The following is a 20,593-nucleotide window of genomic DNA, read 5'->3' as shown; positions in this document are numbered from 1 at the left end:
GATAATTTTACAATTTTATAATAAAACAAATAAATAAATTTTTATATAATACTATATTTTAATCTTCCTAATCAATTAAATTTAATACCTATCATTGCTCAATTATATTAAAAAATAATAGTTAAATTCAATTAATGTCTACATTAAGACTATAATAATAATTTTCAATTAAATATTTAAAGTATATATTAATTGGTCTACTTAAAAAAATATTTTTAACGACTCTCTCTTGCTATTATTATTCTATTTCATAATCTTTCAAATGAATTGTCTAATAAGCAGTAAGCAAATTCAGCTTTAAGTATACATTCTAATATACCATGACTAATAAATTTATTTATAATTTTATGCTATATTTTTTATATTTTTAATCTTAACTAATCTTTCCTAACTCTTCTTTAATTATTTTTCTAGAATTGATATGTTAAAATATATCAACAAAATTATATTATATAAAGATATAAAAAAAAATGCACAAATCAAAAAAGAAAAATGCCAAGTTCACAAGATTTTGTTATTGTATATTTTCCTTTTTTTTTTGAATAATTATATTGAATTATGTATAAATTGCAAATATTTTTTACAAACAAACTTTCAAATTTAATATCATTAATTTATATATTATCTAATTAATTCTCAAATAATATAACACCTTTAAATGTATACTATATAGTATAATTAATTTAGCTCTCCATATAATATGCAAGTCTTAGTCTAATTCTATAATAAGTTAGTGTCAATTTTTATATGATATAAATAGATACTAAACTCAGGAAATGAGACTTCATTTTCGATCATGTGTGAATTCTTGTATTTGATAAAATTTTTCGTATGCACTATTTCTCCGCGAAGTTTTTCAATAAGCTTAGATGTATTTCTTCTTTATTCCAACACGGTTGACAAAATAACTTTACAAAAACGGAAAAAGACTTCTCCCACAGTAAAGGAAGCTGCGAAAACATGAATGGGTAGAAAAATGCAAACAACTATACTTCAAACCAAGATAAGTATTTAACATAACAGTTTTTCTGTTTTAGGCAACTCCGGTACATAAATAATTTGATGCATCCAGAACTTAGTAGAGAAATGTTACTGTAAGGCTTCCACATAAGGATAAGATGGAAGCTTTCTTTTCTTATAATTATTCATTCGTTCATGATGGAAATCAACTACTCTTCCTTTCCCTTTTTGTCGTTGTCAGCTTTCAGAAACCGTGAAAACCAATATGCAGAAGACTTTGGATGCCTAGTGAGGCCATTCTTATAATCGACATAGACCAATCCAAAGCGTTTGGTATACCCTTGAGCCCATTCAAAGTTGTCTAGCAATGACCATGCAAAGTATCCTCTAACATCTACTCCATCCCTGTGCATTCAAATGATGATAGGCAGTAAAATAATGTCAGTTTAACTAGTCATTCTTCAAGTGATTCTTCCTTAGTTGTCATACTGGTGAGAACTTCCTCAATGTGAAAGATCCTTTATTAATTTCATAAGGGGATAAGTATGCATTTTGCTGCCGGAGTATACAGTTAAATTTTTATCCATAAAAGTTGAAAACGCTGATATATTTATCCATAAAAGATTAAAATTACCATTTGTACCCATAAAAGATTGACTTTCGCAGCAAAATTATCCAAATCCTAAATAATTACATAAAATCCCTAAACTACCCCCTTCTCTTCTCTCACACACCCACCTTCACTCACTATCCGCAACACCTAAACCACTATTACCGAACATCAACATAGCCCAGTCACTATCCTCTTCAAAATCACAAAAAAAAAAACAAACTTAGATCAAATTGAAAAATAGAACATGCTCATATTCAAAATAAAACCCTAATTTCTTAGAACCTTCACCAAAAATTGACAATTTCTCAAATTTCAGATCACCATTTTCATTGCAAATAACACAGAACACTAATTTGATTTTGGCGACACTGGGAGGAGATGACGAAGACGCATCGCTAGGAGGAGAAGAGAAAAGTGATTCCGAGAAAAGGAGAAGACGAAGATACGACATTTGGAAAAGGAAGGAACTCAACGCTGAAGAAGTTGGGGTTGCAAAAAATAGAGAATTCAAAACTGCTGCTTCCTGAAGTCAGAAATCTCCCGAAGAAGAAGAGGGGAGGAGAAGATGGAGCTCGCGATGGCAAAAGGAGGAACCACCATTAATGCACAAAAGAGAGAGAAGAACGACAGAGAAGAGAGAAACATCAATAGGAAAAGAAGAGGAAGGAGAAAAGTGCGAAGAGGGGGGAGAGAAAGAACGATTGAAGATGGAGGAGAAGGAAGAGGGAGTGTGTGGAAAGGGGATGGAGGAGAAGGAAGAGAGAGAGAGTGTGGAAAGGGGATGGTGTTGCAGCACTGGTGCAGATGGTGAGTGAGAGAAGAGAAGGGGGGTAGTTTGGGAATTTTATGTAATTATTTAGGGTTTGGATAATTTTGCCGCGAAAGTCAATCTTTTATGGGTATAAATGGTAATTTTAATCTTTTATGGATAAATATGTCAGCATCTTCAATTTTTATGAGTAGAAATGGTAGTTTACTCTTATACTATTTTTTTCAAAAAAGAAAATATTCTAGTTTTAATTTCTAAATGTTTCAATTTTATTCTTTGACAAAAAATTTTTGGCAATCAATAGTTGGTCAAAATTTTATTTCTAGTTTATATCTTTTTCCCCTATTTTCCTCATAATCCAAAACCTCGTTCCCTCTACTTTTTCTCTCCTGCTCTGCTGCCTACCAAAACCACCTAGGGGTGGCAAACAGGGGAAGCCTGCCATCTGGCGGGCTGGCCCGCCCCGCTCGGCCTAATGAAATGGTCCTGAATTCCTCCCTTGCGAAGTTTCTTTTTTTTTTATATATAAACTATTAAATATTAATCAATATATATAATATTCACAATCATTTCAATAAATTTATAATTTATAAAGACATAAAAAAATTATAATTTTTAAATTCACAAATATTAAAGTCTTTATAATTATAAATATTAATAAACATAATCATAAACCAAATTTTTAGAACCAAAATAATAAAACCAACATTGTCCAAAGCAAAACAAACATTATCTAAAACATATAATTAAAAATCTTCAAGTTTATAATCAATCAAACATAAAACATAATCCTATAACTTAAAACATCTTCCATTATTATCTTCATTCTCTTGTAAATTAATACCATCACAGAAATTTGTAAAAGATCGGCCTTAACACAGAAAATGCCTAGGCCCGCAGAGGAAGCCCGCCCTGTCCTGCCAAAGCCCACATATTAGGCAGTGTGAGTTAGGTGGGCTTTTAAAGTTTGGTTGTTTCAAATTTGCAGCCCAGCCCGCCTTTTTTGACGGATTACGCGGGCTGATCCGGCGGGTTTCAGCCCGTTTGCCACAAGCCCTCCTTTATCCTCTGTCTTGCCAACAGGTGACAATGCCCCAAAGGACTTGACGACAGAGCAGAGGGAGGTGCTCAAGAGGTTCAGATCAGTCACAAGGAGGAGGAAGAGGGAGCTCAAATGGAAGATTGATGAGTTCAACAAGGCCATGACACAAGGCAGAGGACCATTAGGGAGGGGACATGTTGAGACCACTGTGAGGGTTTAGGAGCTCAAATGGAAGATTGATGAGTTCAACAAGGCCATGACACAAGGCAGAGGACCATTAGGGAGGAGACATTTTGAGACCACTGTGAGGGTTTACTTATCCCCTTTCACAATATCATTATGGTTATAATGGAGGGAGGGTTGCATGTCTTTGATCATTTGCTTCCATAGAAAGGGGATGAGTAGGGTGGTGCTGAGGTTCAAGGGTGTGGACAGGGTGGAACCTAGGCAAGGACCAAAGTGTCACATTAACCTGCCAATTGTCACTAATAATGGGATCAAAGTGTCTATCAGCCTCAATCACATTGTTACAGGATTGATTTGGTGGTTTACTCTAGAATTAGAGCAAACATTATACGACACAATTGGGTTCCTAAAGTTGCAAACATGCTTCATTTTAATATCTCAAATATCAAAATCAACTATTTAGTCCTAAAGTTACATTTCGTAGGTCATATCTTTGTCCAATCAATCGTCAACTGTCATTGTTTTGCTAATGTGTTAAGTGACTTGACAACATGCCATGTGGCATGGTTCATCATCATCTATTCATACCACATGGCAAAACAGTAATGGCTGACTAATTGTTCATCTACAGAACATAAGTTCAAGGAATAAATTTTGAGATTTCAGTCACTAAAATGAAGCACATTTACAATTTCAGGAATTGAATTGATGCGTTATCCAAAACTTTACAGATACCAGAAACAACTATTTCTAGAATTTGAATGTTTCACATGAATAAGGAATAATGATACCAACTAGGGGCTAAAGGCATAAATATGCAAAACTAATGTCAAATCATACATGCTATCATATCCCTAGAGAAAAGTTAGGAAGAACAAAATCAGAAATCAAAGGAAATGACATTACAAGATCAAGTAAAATAAGAACATATGCCATCAACCATCATATATTTTAAAGAGACTTGTTAGGAACCCACATTATTAGAGTGCAGTATGAAGGGAAACTAACAAGATAGAGTGACGGTTGGGAAAGAATGAATATTTGTAAACCTACTATGGAGTTAGCAAGAGGAGTGACCACATTCATTAAGTGGGAAACAAAAAGTATGCCTAGATGTTAAGTTTCTCAACACTTAGCAAGGCTACTAGTACATTTCTCTCTGTTTCATTAACACACGCAAGAAGAGATCTTTGCCATGCAAGTATTCATCAATTCCTAGATAAATGGTAGCATCAAACTACCAGATAGCTTGGTAATTGGTGAAAAGAACAGGATTAACTCATACAGATGGTATATGCACATAAAAAATAGCGAGTAAACTTGCTTTATAGCGTCAGCAACTGCGGCAATGTCCTCATACAGATGGTATATGCACATAGAAAGGTGGTCAAACTTACTTTATAGCCGCAGCAACTGAGGCAATGTATTCTTTGAAATAGCAAACTCTTAGTTTGTCATCTAGCATCTCATGCAGTGGCAATTTATCATCATCTTCATCATCCATACCTGCCATGGAAATCCAGCTTAAGAAATGAAGAACCATTATATATATACACATACAAATACATCTATTGCAGCTTAAATGCGGAAAACAGTGAAAAGTATTGCAGCTGACGGTGGAAACTGGTCTATATACACAATACACCACTACCTTCAGTGATGTTATATAAAGCTAATTCAAACTAGCAGACTATCAAGTATCAACTATCCAATTACCTTTGATTAATTTTTCGTTCATTCCTAAAAGTGAAACTAGAATTATATTTGGTTATATTTTTTAGTACAGCATTTTCCATAGCCTTTGAGCTAAACTTGTTAAACTAGAACCCATAATCCCATATGATTAAACTCATGATAATCTAAACTGTCAATATCCTATGGCCGTTAATGCTTTTCGGGCATTGTAAGTGCCATTATACAGCCAAATAATCCACAAAGAGATATATGGCGTATACAACTTAACGCCTTTCGCGTAATTTTCCCCCTCATTTTTATCTTGAGTGTTGTTTCTTCTATTCGTTTTGTTGCCAATTTTATGAAGGAAAAAAAAAGAAGTTGCATACCATTCTCCGTTATATAAATTGGTGTAGCATATTTTTGTGATACATAATTAAGAACCTTGCGAAGACCCCAAGGAACAACATAAAGCCACTCTGATGCTGCCTGTGTATACACACAACATAAAACTCCATCGGGTTATGTGTATAAATATTCATGAAGCACACACAAAGAAATGTGCAACCATACACACAAATCAACACACACAGAGGATACACACCTTCTCACCAATGACCTTGCCACCTTCCCATTCCACTGTTGACAACAAACAGAGCTCAATCAGCTAGGATCGTTAATTATGATAGATAAAAATGATACAAGGTTCTGAACTTCTAATTACTACCGATTCTCTCCATCTCCTGTGCCCCGTAGTAACGACTTCCTTCATTGGAGTCTGTTGCATAAGTGATAAACCTTGTTGTATAGTGATTTAAACCAATAAAGTCCATAGAATTCAGAAGCAACTTCTTGTCTTCTTCAGAGAATTTCGGAAGCCGGTCTCCAAGTCGTTCACACATAGCTTTAGGATACTCGCCATAATATAGTGGATCCAGGTACCTGGGTTGAAAATATATAGTAGCATGATTATGCAGCACACATCAAGATCATAACTTAGACGTGCAGAACCTATACAAACCTCCAACTCTAATTTGCCTAAGTTAGTTCATTTATAAATTTTATTTCACTTTCAAGTTCCCATAAAAGTCATTTCTAAAGATCAAATGACACTAATGTCAATTTAAGCAAAGTTACACCGCTTATAATTTTTTATACATGTATATTTTTATCGATCAAATCAATGAATCATAATAACATATAATGAAGATCATCTATACCAAGTTTCACTGAAATCAGATATCAATCAATATGAAATTGAAAAATCCTTTGTTTATGTATAGTTGAACAAATATGTTAATTTTCAACTATATAACAAGTACAGATAATGATTTTTGGATTGACATAAAATTTTGTAGAGATTATCTATCATATAAGCTTCTAATTCCATGGTTGGTTTTTTATAAAATTACAAAAACAAAAAGTTATTCAACAGTATAACATTTACTAAATTGACTTTGGTGTCATTTACTTAGAGAATTAAAGAACCATATCTTTGTGTAGATTGTGAGTCTAAAGAAAGAATCTTTTAAGCTCCTATCCAAATAATAATATGGAATGGACGCAAGGGGAGTCACCAGCCAATCTGAAAATCCAGGCGCCTTGCAGCAGCAGATTTGTCTTCAATCTTATCAGAATTAGCCTCTGCCCATTCACAGTCTACAACCAGGCCAATTTGTCCACCTTGTATATCCTAGAAAGACAACTGACCACCATTAGTAAATTGTTAAATAAAATTCAGAGATGATTAAAGAATAAGAACGATTAAAATTTAAAAATGATATTTTGCAATACGGATTAATTAATGCCATCTCCACCAGAAACCAAGTTTAAGGAAATAGCAAATCTAATGATAATATTGAAAACTTGCTTTTCTTTTTTCTACTAGGGGAGGGGTGGGGGGAGCATATGCTAAACCATATGAACAAAATGAAAGCAACCCAATTTAAAGATTAAAGTGTGGCATAAAAGTAACTATGCTTTACACCTTGTACTTGCTTCGGTATATGGAGACTGCTGCCGCATGAGCCAAGATTTGATGATGTGCTGCCAAATATGGCTCAACTAGTGAATTCTCACTTCTCCCAGGTGCAAAGATTCCCATATCATACCCATTCACCGAAGTTTGAAGGGGCTCATTAATAGTAATCCAGTTCTTCACTCTATCACCAAAATTTGCAAAGCAAGTATCTGCATAAAGTGCAAAATATTCTCTGGCATATGCCAGAAAGGGAAACATAAGATTTAAAAATATAGAATATTGATAAAGAAATCTCAAGAGGATGTTTAAAATATTTCTCAATAAGGGTACGAAGGACTAATTTGTGAAACTGGTACTAAGGCCAAATAAAGAGATTTAAAAAGGTGAGCCAACACCAGAAATTGGCAGCCGGTGCTTCCTAAAGAAGCTGGTGTCAATAGATGACGATGACGACAATAACATCAAAGTCTTTTCCCACTAGGTGGAATGGGTTAACGATGTTATTGCGTTTTACCATGTATCATTCATATATGCAGTGAGATCTTTCAAACATAGTTTTCTCTTGACCACCTTATTCATTATCCTTTTAGATCTTCCTCTACCTCTCACTACCTGTCTATATTCTATCTAAGCCACCCTTTTAACCAAATGCTTTGTCAGTCTTCTCTCCACATGTCCAAACCACCATATTTTCAACAATAAATGCTACTCCAATTTACTCTCTAATATCATCTTTCCTTATTTTGTTCATACATATATGACCACTCATTCATATAAACATCCTCATCTTGACCACACTAAACTTGTGCTCATACTCACCCTTTGCCACCCATCACTACATTCCATATGACACAGCGGATCTAATGGCAATGTGATAAGATTTACCTTTATGTTCTCCGAAACCTGTGTTTTTTGTCTCAATCTATGTTCTATTACCCTGTTCCGTAACTTTATGGTATGACTCGTGAGCTTGATTCCTTTACAGTTTTTACAATTTTGTATGTCCCCTTATTCTTAAAGATAGGGACCAAGATGTTCTTTCTCATTGGTTTAGCATCTTCTTAGACCTTAAAATCTCAAAGTTTGGTTATCCAACCAACCTCTTATCCTCCAAATCCTTTCCAAACTTTATTCAGAATATTGCCCGAACTTATTACCTTGCCATTCTTCATTCTCTTTAGGACCTCTTTCTTGAATCCTTCAAGAATAATTTAAGTTTTAGTCATCTTATATTTGTATTTTCCATTTTTTCACATTATAGCATAGAGATCACTCTTTAAAGCATTCCCACTTTACTTTTACCTTCACTTTTACTTTTGTGTCCTACCATTACGACTCCTTGTCTATTGCTCCAATACATTAGTTTCTCCAAAGCTTCCTTTTGTCACTCTTCTGATTCTGTCATCTCACTTTACATCTCATCTGCACTTCGATATTCGTCCCACCTTACTTCTTCTAATACCCGTCCTTGGAAATTTCTTTCTCAATTTTCATCTACCAACACCTGATCCTCAGGATTTTTTCTTGATGCCTACCCTACGTTGTGTGGTCAAGCACTCTCCAGGGACAATTTTTCAGTTAGTGAAAAATTTCCAATCAACTCTCCTTTAAAAGAAATCGATTTGAGAGCTTGTTGCCTCACTAAGATGTTCATCTTGCTTCTTAAAGCAAAGGTTTGCTATAAGAAAATTGAAAGTTGAAGAGAAGTCTAAGATAGTTTATCCTCTAGGTTATTAACCCCAAATCATCATAACTATCCACTTCCTTTACGACATGTTTGCTTAATTTAAATCTCCGCCCAAGAAAATCTTATCTCCTAATGGTATGCCCTGGATTAAACTTTCTAGATCCTCCCAAAATTGTCTTATAATGTTCTTCCATACCTACTTGGGGTGCATAGACGCCAATCACATAAAAGGCCCCTCTTTCCATCCCAAGTTTTATTGAGATGAATCTATCACCCACCCTTTTAACATTTATCACATCCTTCACCTTATTTGTATACCAAAGCTTAAATTAGGAAGTATCCAACTAATTTGCCTTCACCCCCACCCAATTCGTTTCTTATAGAGACATAATGTAAGGCAGCATTTGGTATGTGTTTTCATTTTTTGTTTTTATTTTCAGTATTTTCTGTTTTCAAAATTGTGAAGGAAAAAAAAACTGGAACTAAAAACAAAAAAATAGGATTTTATTGTTTTCATCTTTTCAACTTTCTCTTCACAAACTCATGAAAATAGAAAACACTGAAAATGAAAATAAAAAATGACAACACAAACCAAACACAACCTTAACTTTTGTGCCTTATGATGGTATCTACCAACTCCATAGATTTTCCTGTAAGTGTGCTATATTCCATATCCCAAACCGCAACTTGTTGCATCTTTAACCTTATCTCATTTACCTTTACCTTTGTGATCTAGCTTATTTACTCTTGTTTGTTCATGAAAACGTGGGAAACTTGGCTCATTTTGCACTACACCTGAGCACCAGTGCAATAGCCCCTGCTTATTTGACATTATACTCGAGTCATACAATGCGTTACTTCTAGCAACAACCTAACTTTAGCGCAATATTGTATTTGGTTCATGTCACAAAGATTCAACAAAGTTTTTGTTGGCTGTCGTGAGCCTAACACGTCCCTCCTTCTTTATCCGAACTTGGGACCAACCATCTAACATAGTAAGCATTTTTATCACTAGCCAAGGCCACCAAAATAAAGCTACAAAAAATCTCGAGACATAATTGAAGCAAGCATTTAGAAAAATAGATAACAACAATACCACTACCAAAGCCTTATCCTACTAGATAGAGCTAACAACATTGATCAAACAACACCATTGCTCCCTATATGTCTGTAGTGAGATCATTCACACAGAGACCTTGTTTGATCACTTTGTGCACAATCTCTTTAGGTCTTTCTCTACCTCTAACCACTGGTTTATCTTCTATCTAATCCACCTTTCTCTTTGGATGTTTGTTTTACCAGCCTTCTCCTGATATGTCCAAACCACCTTAGATGAGATTATACCATTTTTTCAATCGTCATTCCTTATTTTATCTATATGCATATGACCATTTATCCATCTAAGCGTCCTCATTTCAGTCACCTAAACTTATGTTCATATTCATCTTTTGTTGCCCAACATTTTGTCCCATACAACAATACTAGTTTATTGACACTGATAAAATTTACTCTTAAATTTCAAAGGTACATTTTCACACATAAAACCCGAAACACTACATTTATAAACACATGATATATAAAATTTTAAAATGGAGGATAAATAGAATCTGTTTAGACAATGACATCTAGTTTAACGTCTCCTCAGAGTATTATCTTTTGCATCAGCCCAGGAGCCGAAATTTGATGGCTATTTGGCAATAGTAATTTTAACGTTTCTATACAGCAAGAACACTGTCTACAAAAAAGGACTTCAGGTATACCACAAAGTATTTCTATACCATCTAGTTTAATATTTGATAATTTAACAAAATATTTAAAATATCATACTGTCTCGATGGAAATTCTAGAAACATGCAGAACAAATAAGGGTCTGCAGCATCCATTTAACTAGGACTTCGTGTGGTTGTTCTTGCATATATTAGTATCATGGACAAACTAAATTTCCAGTTCTGGCACAAATAAGATCAGATATGTTTCATAAACATAATTCTCTCACAATATGCTCATTATGGGCATCTGACATCCATTGTTTATTTTCTTACTTCTCAAATAGCCACCAAACAAATATGATTACCATAATTAACCTCTTCAGCTCAACATTTTTAATTCAATAGCTTACGGTACTACCTCAACCTTTATTACTCTCAAGCATGTCCAATAAGTGCTTCCTCAGGCTATTGGGAAAGAAACAAAATGTGAAAACGAGAAAACAAATCAACATCGTATAATACTTACATTATTTTTTTATTTAACCATCCTCCCATTGACTCATCAAGATGCAGTGGAAGATCCCAATGGTACAAAGTTACAAATGGCTTAATACCTGTTGGAAAGAGTAACTTAATATAATATTATTGAGGTAAGACTCAAAAAGCTAAGGTAAAGTAGCTCTATATACACCATACCTTTTTCAAGAAGAGCATTAATAACGTTGTTATAAAAAGTTATCCCTTCATCATTGACTTTGGTTCCTAAGCCATCTACAGCCAAAAAGTAAAATGTGATCATTTAATTAAATCATACGATATATTGCTGTGATGCAACATAAACATGGATTTCAACTTATGTAAACCAATTCCCATAGTCATCCATATGACACTCAGATTGCAACTTATGACATTCAATATGGGTGATATATTACCTTGATACTCTTCATTAATCATAAACATAAAAAATACAAAAAATAAAATAAAATATGCATTCTTAGTGGCTTTACCGATAGCTAGTGTCTTAATAGGCATGAAACATGACTATCAATCCAACTTTTTTATTTAGTGTGTGTAATGATAACAAATGTGAAATTAGTTAAGATGATAGGTATGTTATACTCTAAAAAATAAACTTTGGGATTCAAGTTTTAGGATAACAAAATATATATTTTATGAATTATATATGATGAAGGGTATTTTCTGAAAAGAAAGTTGTGTACCAAACTTCTTACATATTACCATTATATATAGTAGAAGTAGAAGTAGATTATATTTGCAGTAATAAGGCATGTAAATCCCTAAAGAATTTTAGGATAGACTTGTAGGTATCTAAGAGGAAAACTGAAAAAGTACCAAATATGTCCTCGAAAAAACTTTAAGATAGACTTATAATTCTATGAGGGTAAAAAAAATTAAAAAAAAAACAAGTCCATGAAGAATTGCAGTGTTTTACTTATAAGTCCAAGACAAAATGAGATGGAAGATTGATAGAAGGACGAAATGCATCCAATATTGCAATTCTATCATAACTTAGTTCTTTTCTCCCCTCAAGGAACTATAAGTCCATCACAAAATTTCCTCAAAGACTTACTTGGTACCTTTTTCTTTAGCGACTTATAAGTCTATCACAAAATTATCAGGGATTTAATTGTCCTATTACTGTTGAATTTAAATACAAAAACAACATCAACCTTTCGGCTACATGGATCAAATGGAACCATTACACTTTGTCGTGAATCATGTCAAAACTTGGCCAATTTAAGCTGAGATCTCTTCTTATCAACACATTCAAAGTCTTCTTAGGTCTTTGCCCCAAATTATTAGGGTATCACCCATCTGATCTACCCTCCTGACTAGGTGGTCTCTAGTCTTCTCCCAACATGTCCAAACCACTTAGGCAAAATTTTACCATTAAAAGCTTACAATAAATACTACTCCAACTTTCCTCTAATAACCTCATTTCTTATTATGTCCATTTGAGTATAGCCATTCATTCACCCAATAACTAGTCTAATGACAGTGGAATAAAATTTATCCTTAAGCTTTTAGGGAACATTTTTATCACATATAAAGCCCAAATTACTCTTTCACTTTGATCAAACCGCTTGAATCTTATGGTTTACAACCCGGTTAGATACTTATCTTGACTTGTGGTGATGTTTATTCCAACCTTCACTTCTACGATTTGGTTCTCTCATTGCTTGTTGAACTTAAACTCAATATCCTCGTCTTATTTTGATTTATGTATAGTCCACATACCTCCAAACCTCATTTCCACAAATCTAACTTCTCATTTAAATATTTCCTCAATTCACCATAGGAACTACATTATTGGGTAACAAAAAGAAGGTATGATACGGGGTTCTTAGATATACTCCATAAGCATCTCTAAGACTATTGTGAGAAATGACCCTTAATGTAATTCTGCAACAATATAAAATTCCTCTGTTAAACCATTTGACTCCTTACAGTCCTTAATTTGTACAATTATAGACTACCTTTGGTCCCTTACACTTTTCTTCTCCGAGAACTTCCATAAGACCTTACTTAGTAGCCTATCATATGGCTTTTCCGAGTCAATGAACTTTGAAGACCATATTTAAATCCCTCTTTTTGCTCTAGTACCTCTCAAGTAGTCTTCTTAACAAGTACAGAGCTCTATAGTAGATCTATCCACATAAAACCAAATTGATTTACCAAAACCCAATTCTCTTGCTCAAGCTCTGTTCTATCACTTTCTCCGAAAATTTCATAGCATGCCTCATGAGCTTAAAATCACTAGTATTCTGATAGGCCCATGGATGTAATGATAGAACGGGAATTATGTGCAAGCACAACTAAAAGCTGATGTAGCAATGGAAGAAAAGAGAGGTTGTCGGTTCATTAGAAGAGAGATGTGTGATTTTATTAGGGAAAAATATAAAAAGGTAAAGAATGAGCACCTTGTGGAATAACCCAAGAAGGCTTTGAGCTCTTTAAGCATGGAGGTCACAGACTATTAGGAATTGTTCAGTATCACTAAAAAGAGGAGAGAAAAGTGAATGAAGATTAACGTCAGAAAATATTCTACCACTCTCATTTATTTTCCTTTCAAATTGAAAATGGTTTCACTCTCAGTTTATGGCATGCACTATATTGGGCCACCTATAAACGTGCTATTTTCAAACTTCATGCTTTAGATGTTAAATCCTAAGCATTAGGGTGTGTGTTCCTAAATCAACCGGCCATATGATTTAGGCAGCCTTTAAAACATTTTGGTAATCCTCCCCATGTCACCTATCATTTGTAGTAAATGAAATGGAAAGTTATTTATTTAAAGATTATTTGCAAGGAAAACTTAAGTAAAAAGACATACCAGGGAAAATACGAGACCAGGAAATTGAAAATCTATAAGCACCAAATCCCAACTTCGCTATAAGATCAATATCTTCCTATTATCATAATTACATTCAAAATGTTAGAAAATCTGTAAGAAAATTAGGAGAAGGACAACTAACAACAAATCACAAACAAAATTACAGATTTTTTTATAACCCATGTCCCATTATGACTCAATATGACATCCCACAAGGAAGTACTTAAATTCAAGAGGAAACTGCTTCAATAAACATTATTGTTGTGGAAAGAAAAACAAAAGCATACAAATGAAGAGAAATCAGCTAACTATGATTTTGGTCCCTAAAAATGTCACAAGTTCCCATGTAGTCCCTTTTTAATTTATTTATTTTACAAAACTTAATTTACTCTTCAGTAAGTAAAGTTCAGGATTTTTTTTTTTCAAAAATGAATACAAATTGATTTTGGATCCTCTAAATTTTGGACTTTCACTTGAGAGGATAAAGTATGATCTTTCACCCTTAAATGTTTTCTCTCTCATGTTTTCTCTTGGTCTCAGCTATAAAATAAATGGTGAGAGATCACACTTTACCTTCTCAAGTGAAATCCAAAATTTAGAAGATGCAAATCTATACAAATTATATCACTGACCATATACCGATGGTAATGATCAACTGCTACATCACCATTGCTCTTGTCAAGAATTTTTCCTGGCAAAACAACAAAGACAAACCCCTAATAAAGCATCAAGTAGCACCATTTAAGAAAACTTATAGTTAAAGATTTTGCCATTTTCCCTACCTTCAGTGTGTGAAAAGGCATCCCATATGCTAGGCCCTCTACCACCCTCATTGCAAGCACCTTCAATCTAAAAACAAGTAATAAATGTATAACTCAGAGATAAATAGATTATGTCATCTTTCTTTAAATACAACACTATTTATATGATTATACGTATCACAACAATTTGCCAAAACACTCTGGTCCAGGCTGTTCATATCATATAATTAAATAAATAATGGGATATTTGAACGAATTCCTGGTCCAAGATTTCTTGATTAAAATTTAACAGTGTTTTCTCTTTTTAATGGTTTACCAGTCAGCCTTGTAGGTCTTTAGTACAAAAAGAAGGAAGAACTCATAAAGCTCCACAGTTTAGAGAAGAACATGAACATTTCAAATGTCAGAAGAGATACAATATCAGACAATGAGCATAGTTAGTTCAAGCAAAATTGAAATCAACACACATTATTTTTATTAATATATAGAGTTAAGTAACTACGTTCTAGAGATTAAATTAATATCACAAATCATTAACTAAATTGATTCATATAAATCTTTTGAGGGAAACAAATTCTATAAAATTTGTAAGTGGATCTCTACAGTTCCAAAACAATATATGACCCTAAATCATATGCTCGATGGACATATTTGCCGATCTTTAGACAGAGAACCACACTTTCTTTTGTTCTAGAAAGACCTAGGCCTCGTCTTACGTCAGTTAATAAGGCCTCAAAGGGGGGAAAACTGAAATAAAGAGTAATTCAGATTGGAAATAAAACTTCATACTCCCTTCATGAATGCGCTAATAAGTATATATAACGTCACAATTTTCTTCTCAAACAAGGGGTATATTTGCAAAATAATAATAAAAAGTATCAGACACACAAAACTCTAAAGCGAGGGAACGGGTAACGGAGAAAGTGAGGGTCTAAAGTAAGAAATGGAGGCTATGGAGCATTCAAGGAGACGTTCTTCTCACAATTATGAGCAAACGGAGCATTTAAGTGCCGGATTCAATCTGTTCTTGTCATTCGAACTTTGGTATTAATTTCACATCCTTGTAGATCGATTAATTTTTCTTGAATAAAAAAACAAAGAAAACAAACAAACAAACAACAATAATAACTTGACAACTAGTACAAGACTCCGATCATTCGCAGTAAAAAAAAAATATATATCAGAAAAGTTCCCAGATCAATATAGATTTGAAGGAAAATCAAAGTGAGGAAACAGTCAAAGAAACAAGAGCAAGAAACTAAGGCAAGAAAAACATGTACATTATGGAAACAAAAACGTGATCAGGTTAGTTAGCGTGGTGCATTGAACCTGATAGGCGGAAGTAGCGACACCGAAAACAAAGTCAGGAGGAAAGTCGCTGCGGGAGACTTGGCGTCCTTTGACGGCGCCGTTCTCATTTCCTCCGTTTTCTCTCAGGAACTCCTCCTCTTTAGCCATCTCAGTTGTAGTGTTTTCCGGTGAAAGCACTTTTTTTGCCACAGCAAAAGTTGCTGACTCGAATCTTGCAACGCTATTATTAGTTTGGTGAAAATATTCGTTGCCTTTGCACCAACATTTATTTATAGGTGAAGTTCTTTCCGGAAGTTGAGATTTGAAATCAACTATCAAGATAAAAATAACTGTAGATGAGTTTTTCCTTTAGTCAGATTTCACGTGAAGTTGATACTTGAGGGTCGTTAGATGATTTGACTAAATTTTTATCCAACGGCTCTTAGTATCAACTTCATGTGAAGTCGACTTCCCCTAAATTTCCACCTTATATTTATATAATAAAAATATATATATATATATATATATATATATATATATATATATAATATAGGAAACATTTCAAGTGCACCGGGGAGTATCGGTGCACCAGTTGTTTTAACCGTTGATCTGAATTAATATATATTATATATATTTTTTATAATTCAGATCAACGGTTAAAATAACTGGTGCACCGGTACTTCCGGTGCACTTGAAATGCTTCCTATAATATATTGGTGTACAGATAGACGGGACGGGAATATGGATTCAGGATTCTACAATTTTAAATTAGTGGCATTTTAACCTCAGCTTTATTTATTATTTATAGACACCAAAAAATAAAATTTGTTATTTATTTTCTTTACAGCATTGTCTTACGAAATTATTTTTAATTTCCCAATTTTTTTTTTCTTTTCTTCAATAATGAGAGAATTTTTTTTTCTCAACCAGCTCTCCTTCTAACTTGACCTGCTCTCTTTCTAACTTCTGCTACTGCTATGCTTGAGCTGGTATAATCTATGTTTGATTTTTTTTTTAAATAAATCAAAATAGTTTATTATTTCTAAAAAATTCTTTATCTGATAAAATTCAATTTTTTTACTAAGACACAAATGGCCTAAGTCTTAAGCAAAGACGAATGTTATATTTAAAATGTGTCAGAGATGCGAATACAATAATTTAAAAAAATATTCGTACTTTCTAATATACAATTTACTAATATATTAATATACATGTGGATGTATAAAAATATTTTTTTTATTCTTTTCTTGTACATTATATTTACCTTTTATTCTTCTTTTTATATTATATTTAAATATTTTAATGTAATTTAAATAACTTAATTTAAATAATAATAATATATTAATAACTTTTATAATATTAAATAATTAAATTTTAATACAAAATAATTTATTTATTCTTATCTTTTAAAATTTCAATCAATATATATTTCTATCATACTATATTTTATAAAAGAAAAAGATTTATCACTTTTTAAAACTTTTATAAACTAATTTCTCTAACATTGTAAAAAAAAAACTAACACTAGTCAATGTTGTTATGCTCAGATTTCGAGTAAATGATTAATTCTGTCTTTAAAAAAAATTATTTTTTAAATTGGTTCTTAAAATATTTTTTTAATCAAACTCATCTTTCAAACATTTTAAGTTAGTTATATTAATTCTTTCATCATTTCTGTTACCAATTGCATCAAATTTTGTCAATGTAATACATTAAATGACCACTACAAGAAAAACACTAAATATCATCGGATTTACTATCAAATTTAGCAAGGAAATTTATCGGCGATTTAGCAATCGATTTTTCGACGGTTATGAGTGAAAATTTGTCCCTCGAATAAGTTACTGTCAGATTTAAAATTCCGTACTTAAATCCGATGGTAAATAGAGACACAAAAATTAATTTTATTAACGCCAAATTTAGCGTCGGATTTTCCGTCAAAATTTTCCGACGGTAACAGGATTTTAGTAAAATGCACTGTTTAGGCAAGGCCGACAACCTTACCATCGGATTTTTCTACTGGTACATTTGACGATAAATTTGGGATAAAATTCAAATGTGAAATCCTTTCCCCTCATTCTGCAAACTCTCTCCTACATCCCTTGCTTCACTGCGCCGTAACCAACACCCTCAGTCTTTCCGTGACTTAATCAAACCAACTATCCTCTGCCATCTCCGTCGTCGTCCGAGACACCACCCTTCTTCCCTTTCTTCTCATTCTTCTTTTCTCCTTTTATTATTCTTCTCCCTCTAACCGAAGCCATCGCTCCTTCTATGCCTCTCTTCATCTCTTTGTTCTAACGTTTTTGTCGGCCACCCAGTGGCACTGCAGTCTCGTCTCTCCCTTCTCTTTTCACCTTCTCCTTCTTCTTCACCCTCTCTCTCTCTCTCTCTCTCTCTCTCTCTCTCTCTCTCTCTCTCTCAAACACAGCACCAGAACTGTTCTATTTCTCTATTTCCAGAGGTCTCGACACTTCGACAACCACCCTTCGCCACCTCTAGCTCCGGCAACATCATAGTGCCCCAACACTCCCTCCTCTCTTCTCTGTTTCATCTATCTTTGTTTAGTACTCCAGGTTTTGATCAAACTATTTTTTTCAAATTCTGTTTTGGTTAGTATTAGTTATTAGACTGATTATAGTTGAGTAAGATTTAATTTTTTGGTTTTTGTAGATTTAGATTGTTAAGATAGATTCAATTTATGTTAGTAGGTTTGAACTATTGAAAGTGTTTGAATCCTGGATATTGCTGCTGATTTTGTTTGTATATGCTAATTTGTGTGAATTAATGAAAAAAAAATGCTTGTTTTACTATCTCTTGTTGTTTATGCCTTTGCACACCAAGTGTTCGATGATGTGTCTTTATGACTATTTTGGATTTTAAATTGCATGTTGTAGCTACCATGTGATTTAGAATGTTTGAGTTTGATTGTCGTAATTCATTAAGTATAATTTGTGATGGTGGACTGGTTGAGATGCTAATATTTGTGATGACTGAGTTTTTGGTATGTATGTAGTGATATAATGTTATATTAGTTTGTTTGTGAAATGTTGATAGATAGTGTTTTAGGCGCCTTCTAATTATAGATGAAACTTTACCAAAATTTTTTAAAACATCTAAATATAATAAAAGTTCATAGATAAGTTCACATTTGATTTAAACTAATAAAGATAAGAAGTCTAATCAGAATCAAATTTGAATTTAATTTTGATATACTCCACAATGTAGCTCTTCTTACTTGGCTTCTTGCATCTTAAATGATTTTTGAATCTGAATTAATTCCAACTAACTTTGTTAATTGAGATGCTCTTTGCAGACATGATGATAGGCAGAGGTATCACAAATCGGCCTTGTGGTCGTGGTAAAAGGAGGGTTTCTACTGGTATCCCTGGGACTTTTCAGTCATCGCTCTCTACTCCAACTACCCTTGTAACATAACAAGCAATGGATGCACAGGATCAGTCGTTCATCATGATCGCTAATCACAACTACGGAGTTTCTTCTGCTATGCCACCCCGCCACCAGGAAGTTGTCCGGCTGCTTCACCAGAGTGGACTCCTCCACCACATCCATCCGCTCAATAGCCCACTGCTTCGACGATGACGTCACCTCTAGCGGCAGACACCGCGGTGCCAGAATCTTCTCACGGATCCCAGTCAGATGTCCCTCCACCATCACCCATCGTACGGATGACGATTTGATCTGATAGTTTGATAGCGTGAGTACTATTTTAATATCTTTTAAATGCAATCTATTTTGATATTCTTATTCAATATATGTGGTTGCTAATCTTAAATTTTTCATTGATAAGTTTGCGCCAAATAACAATGCATATACACAGGAGTGTACCAAAGTCATTATGCTGACGTACAACCACCCATGGCCGAGCTACAAGAAGATCCCTACTGCGACCAGAGAGCGATAATTTAAGAAGTGGGCGGTAAAAACTCAATATATTCAAACCTCAGTTAGTTTATATTTTCTGTTTTGTTTAATTATTATTTAATTTCAATTAACTAGTGCTAAATATTTTTTTTTGCAGGAGAAATTTATATGGGACAAGACTCACGATGCCATGATCAGGAAGATCTTTGACCATTGGATGGCTAGGCGGTTTCAGCGGATGATGTATGACGTACATGAGAGGCGCGACCACCTCATTATTTGGCTCCACACAGACATTAAGAAGACATTGTACATCCATTGGGAGACTGATGAGGGATTCAGGTATCGCCGTCTCACAAGCATAGCTAACAGGGCATCGGCCAGCTCGTTGAAGTATACCGGCAGGTCAGCAACTTTCATGAAGACAAAAGCCAGGCTAGTATGTAACTTGTTTTGTTTTGTTATTAAGTTCGTTTTGTCTTTGACATTTAATGTCATTATTACTTGATTTAACATATTGTTTCAATATGTGTAGTCTAAGTCATTTGGATTGTGATGCGACGATGGCGGAGACCTTCAAATATATTCACACCTTGAAGGACAATAAGGAGATTTATTGATTAGTGGTCTGCGAATCATTATGTGATCATGTGATATAAAGTTTTCAATTAACTGTCATCC

General features: G+C 33.7%; 1 protein-coding gene across 2 annotated transcripts; it reads right to left on the bottom strand.

Moving 5' to 3' along the window:
* Nucleotides 1-992: 992 nt before the first annotated feature.
* LOC130944431 (beta-glucosidase 42) lies at nucleotides 993-16,314 on the bottom strand. 2 transcript variants are annotated; one of them, XM_057872756.1, is made up of 13 exons: nucleotides 16,067-16,314; nucleotides 14,759-14,825; nucleotides 14,609-14,667; nucleotides 13,977-14,052; nucleotides 11,318-11,392; nucleotides 11,148-11,235; nucleotides 7,232-7,457; nucleotides 6,822-6,937; nucleotides 5,972-6,186; nucleotides 5,849-5,883; nucleotides 5,634-5,733; nucleotides 4,968-5,076; nucleotides 993-1,365 (listed from the first exon to the last, which is right to left on the bottom strand). In XM_057872756.1, the coding sequence occupies exons 1-13, from the start codon at nucleotides 16,193-16,195 to the stop codon at nucleotides 1,170-1,172; spliced, it is 1,491 nt and encodes a 496-aa protein (XP_057728739.1). In that variant the 5' UTR covers nucleotides 16,196-16,314; the 3' UTR covers nucleotides 993-1,169. The 2 variants fall into 2 exon arrangements, with proteins under 2 accessions (XP_057728739.1, XP_057728740.1); XM_057872757.1 differs by lacking the exon at nucleotides 16,067-16,314 and adding an exon at nucleotides 15,720-15,961.
* Between the last annotated feature and the right edge of the window lie 4,279 nt (nucleotides 16,315-20,593).

This window comes from Arachis stenosperma, chromosome 8 (assembly GCF_014773155.1).
Source record: "Arachis stenosperma cultivar V10309 chromosome 8, arast.V10309.gnm1.PFL2, whole genome shotgun sequence".
Taxonomy (NCBI): Eukaryota; Viridiplantae; Streptophyta; class Magnoliopsida; order Fabales; family Fabaceae; genus Arachis; species Arachis stenosperma.
This window is presented reverse-complemented; position numbering and strand designations above follow the sequence as displayed.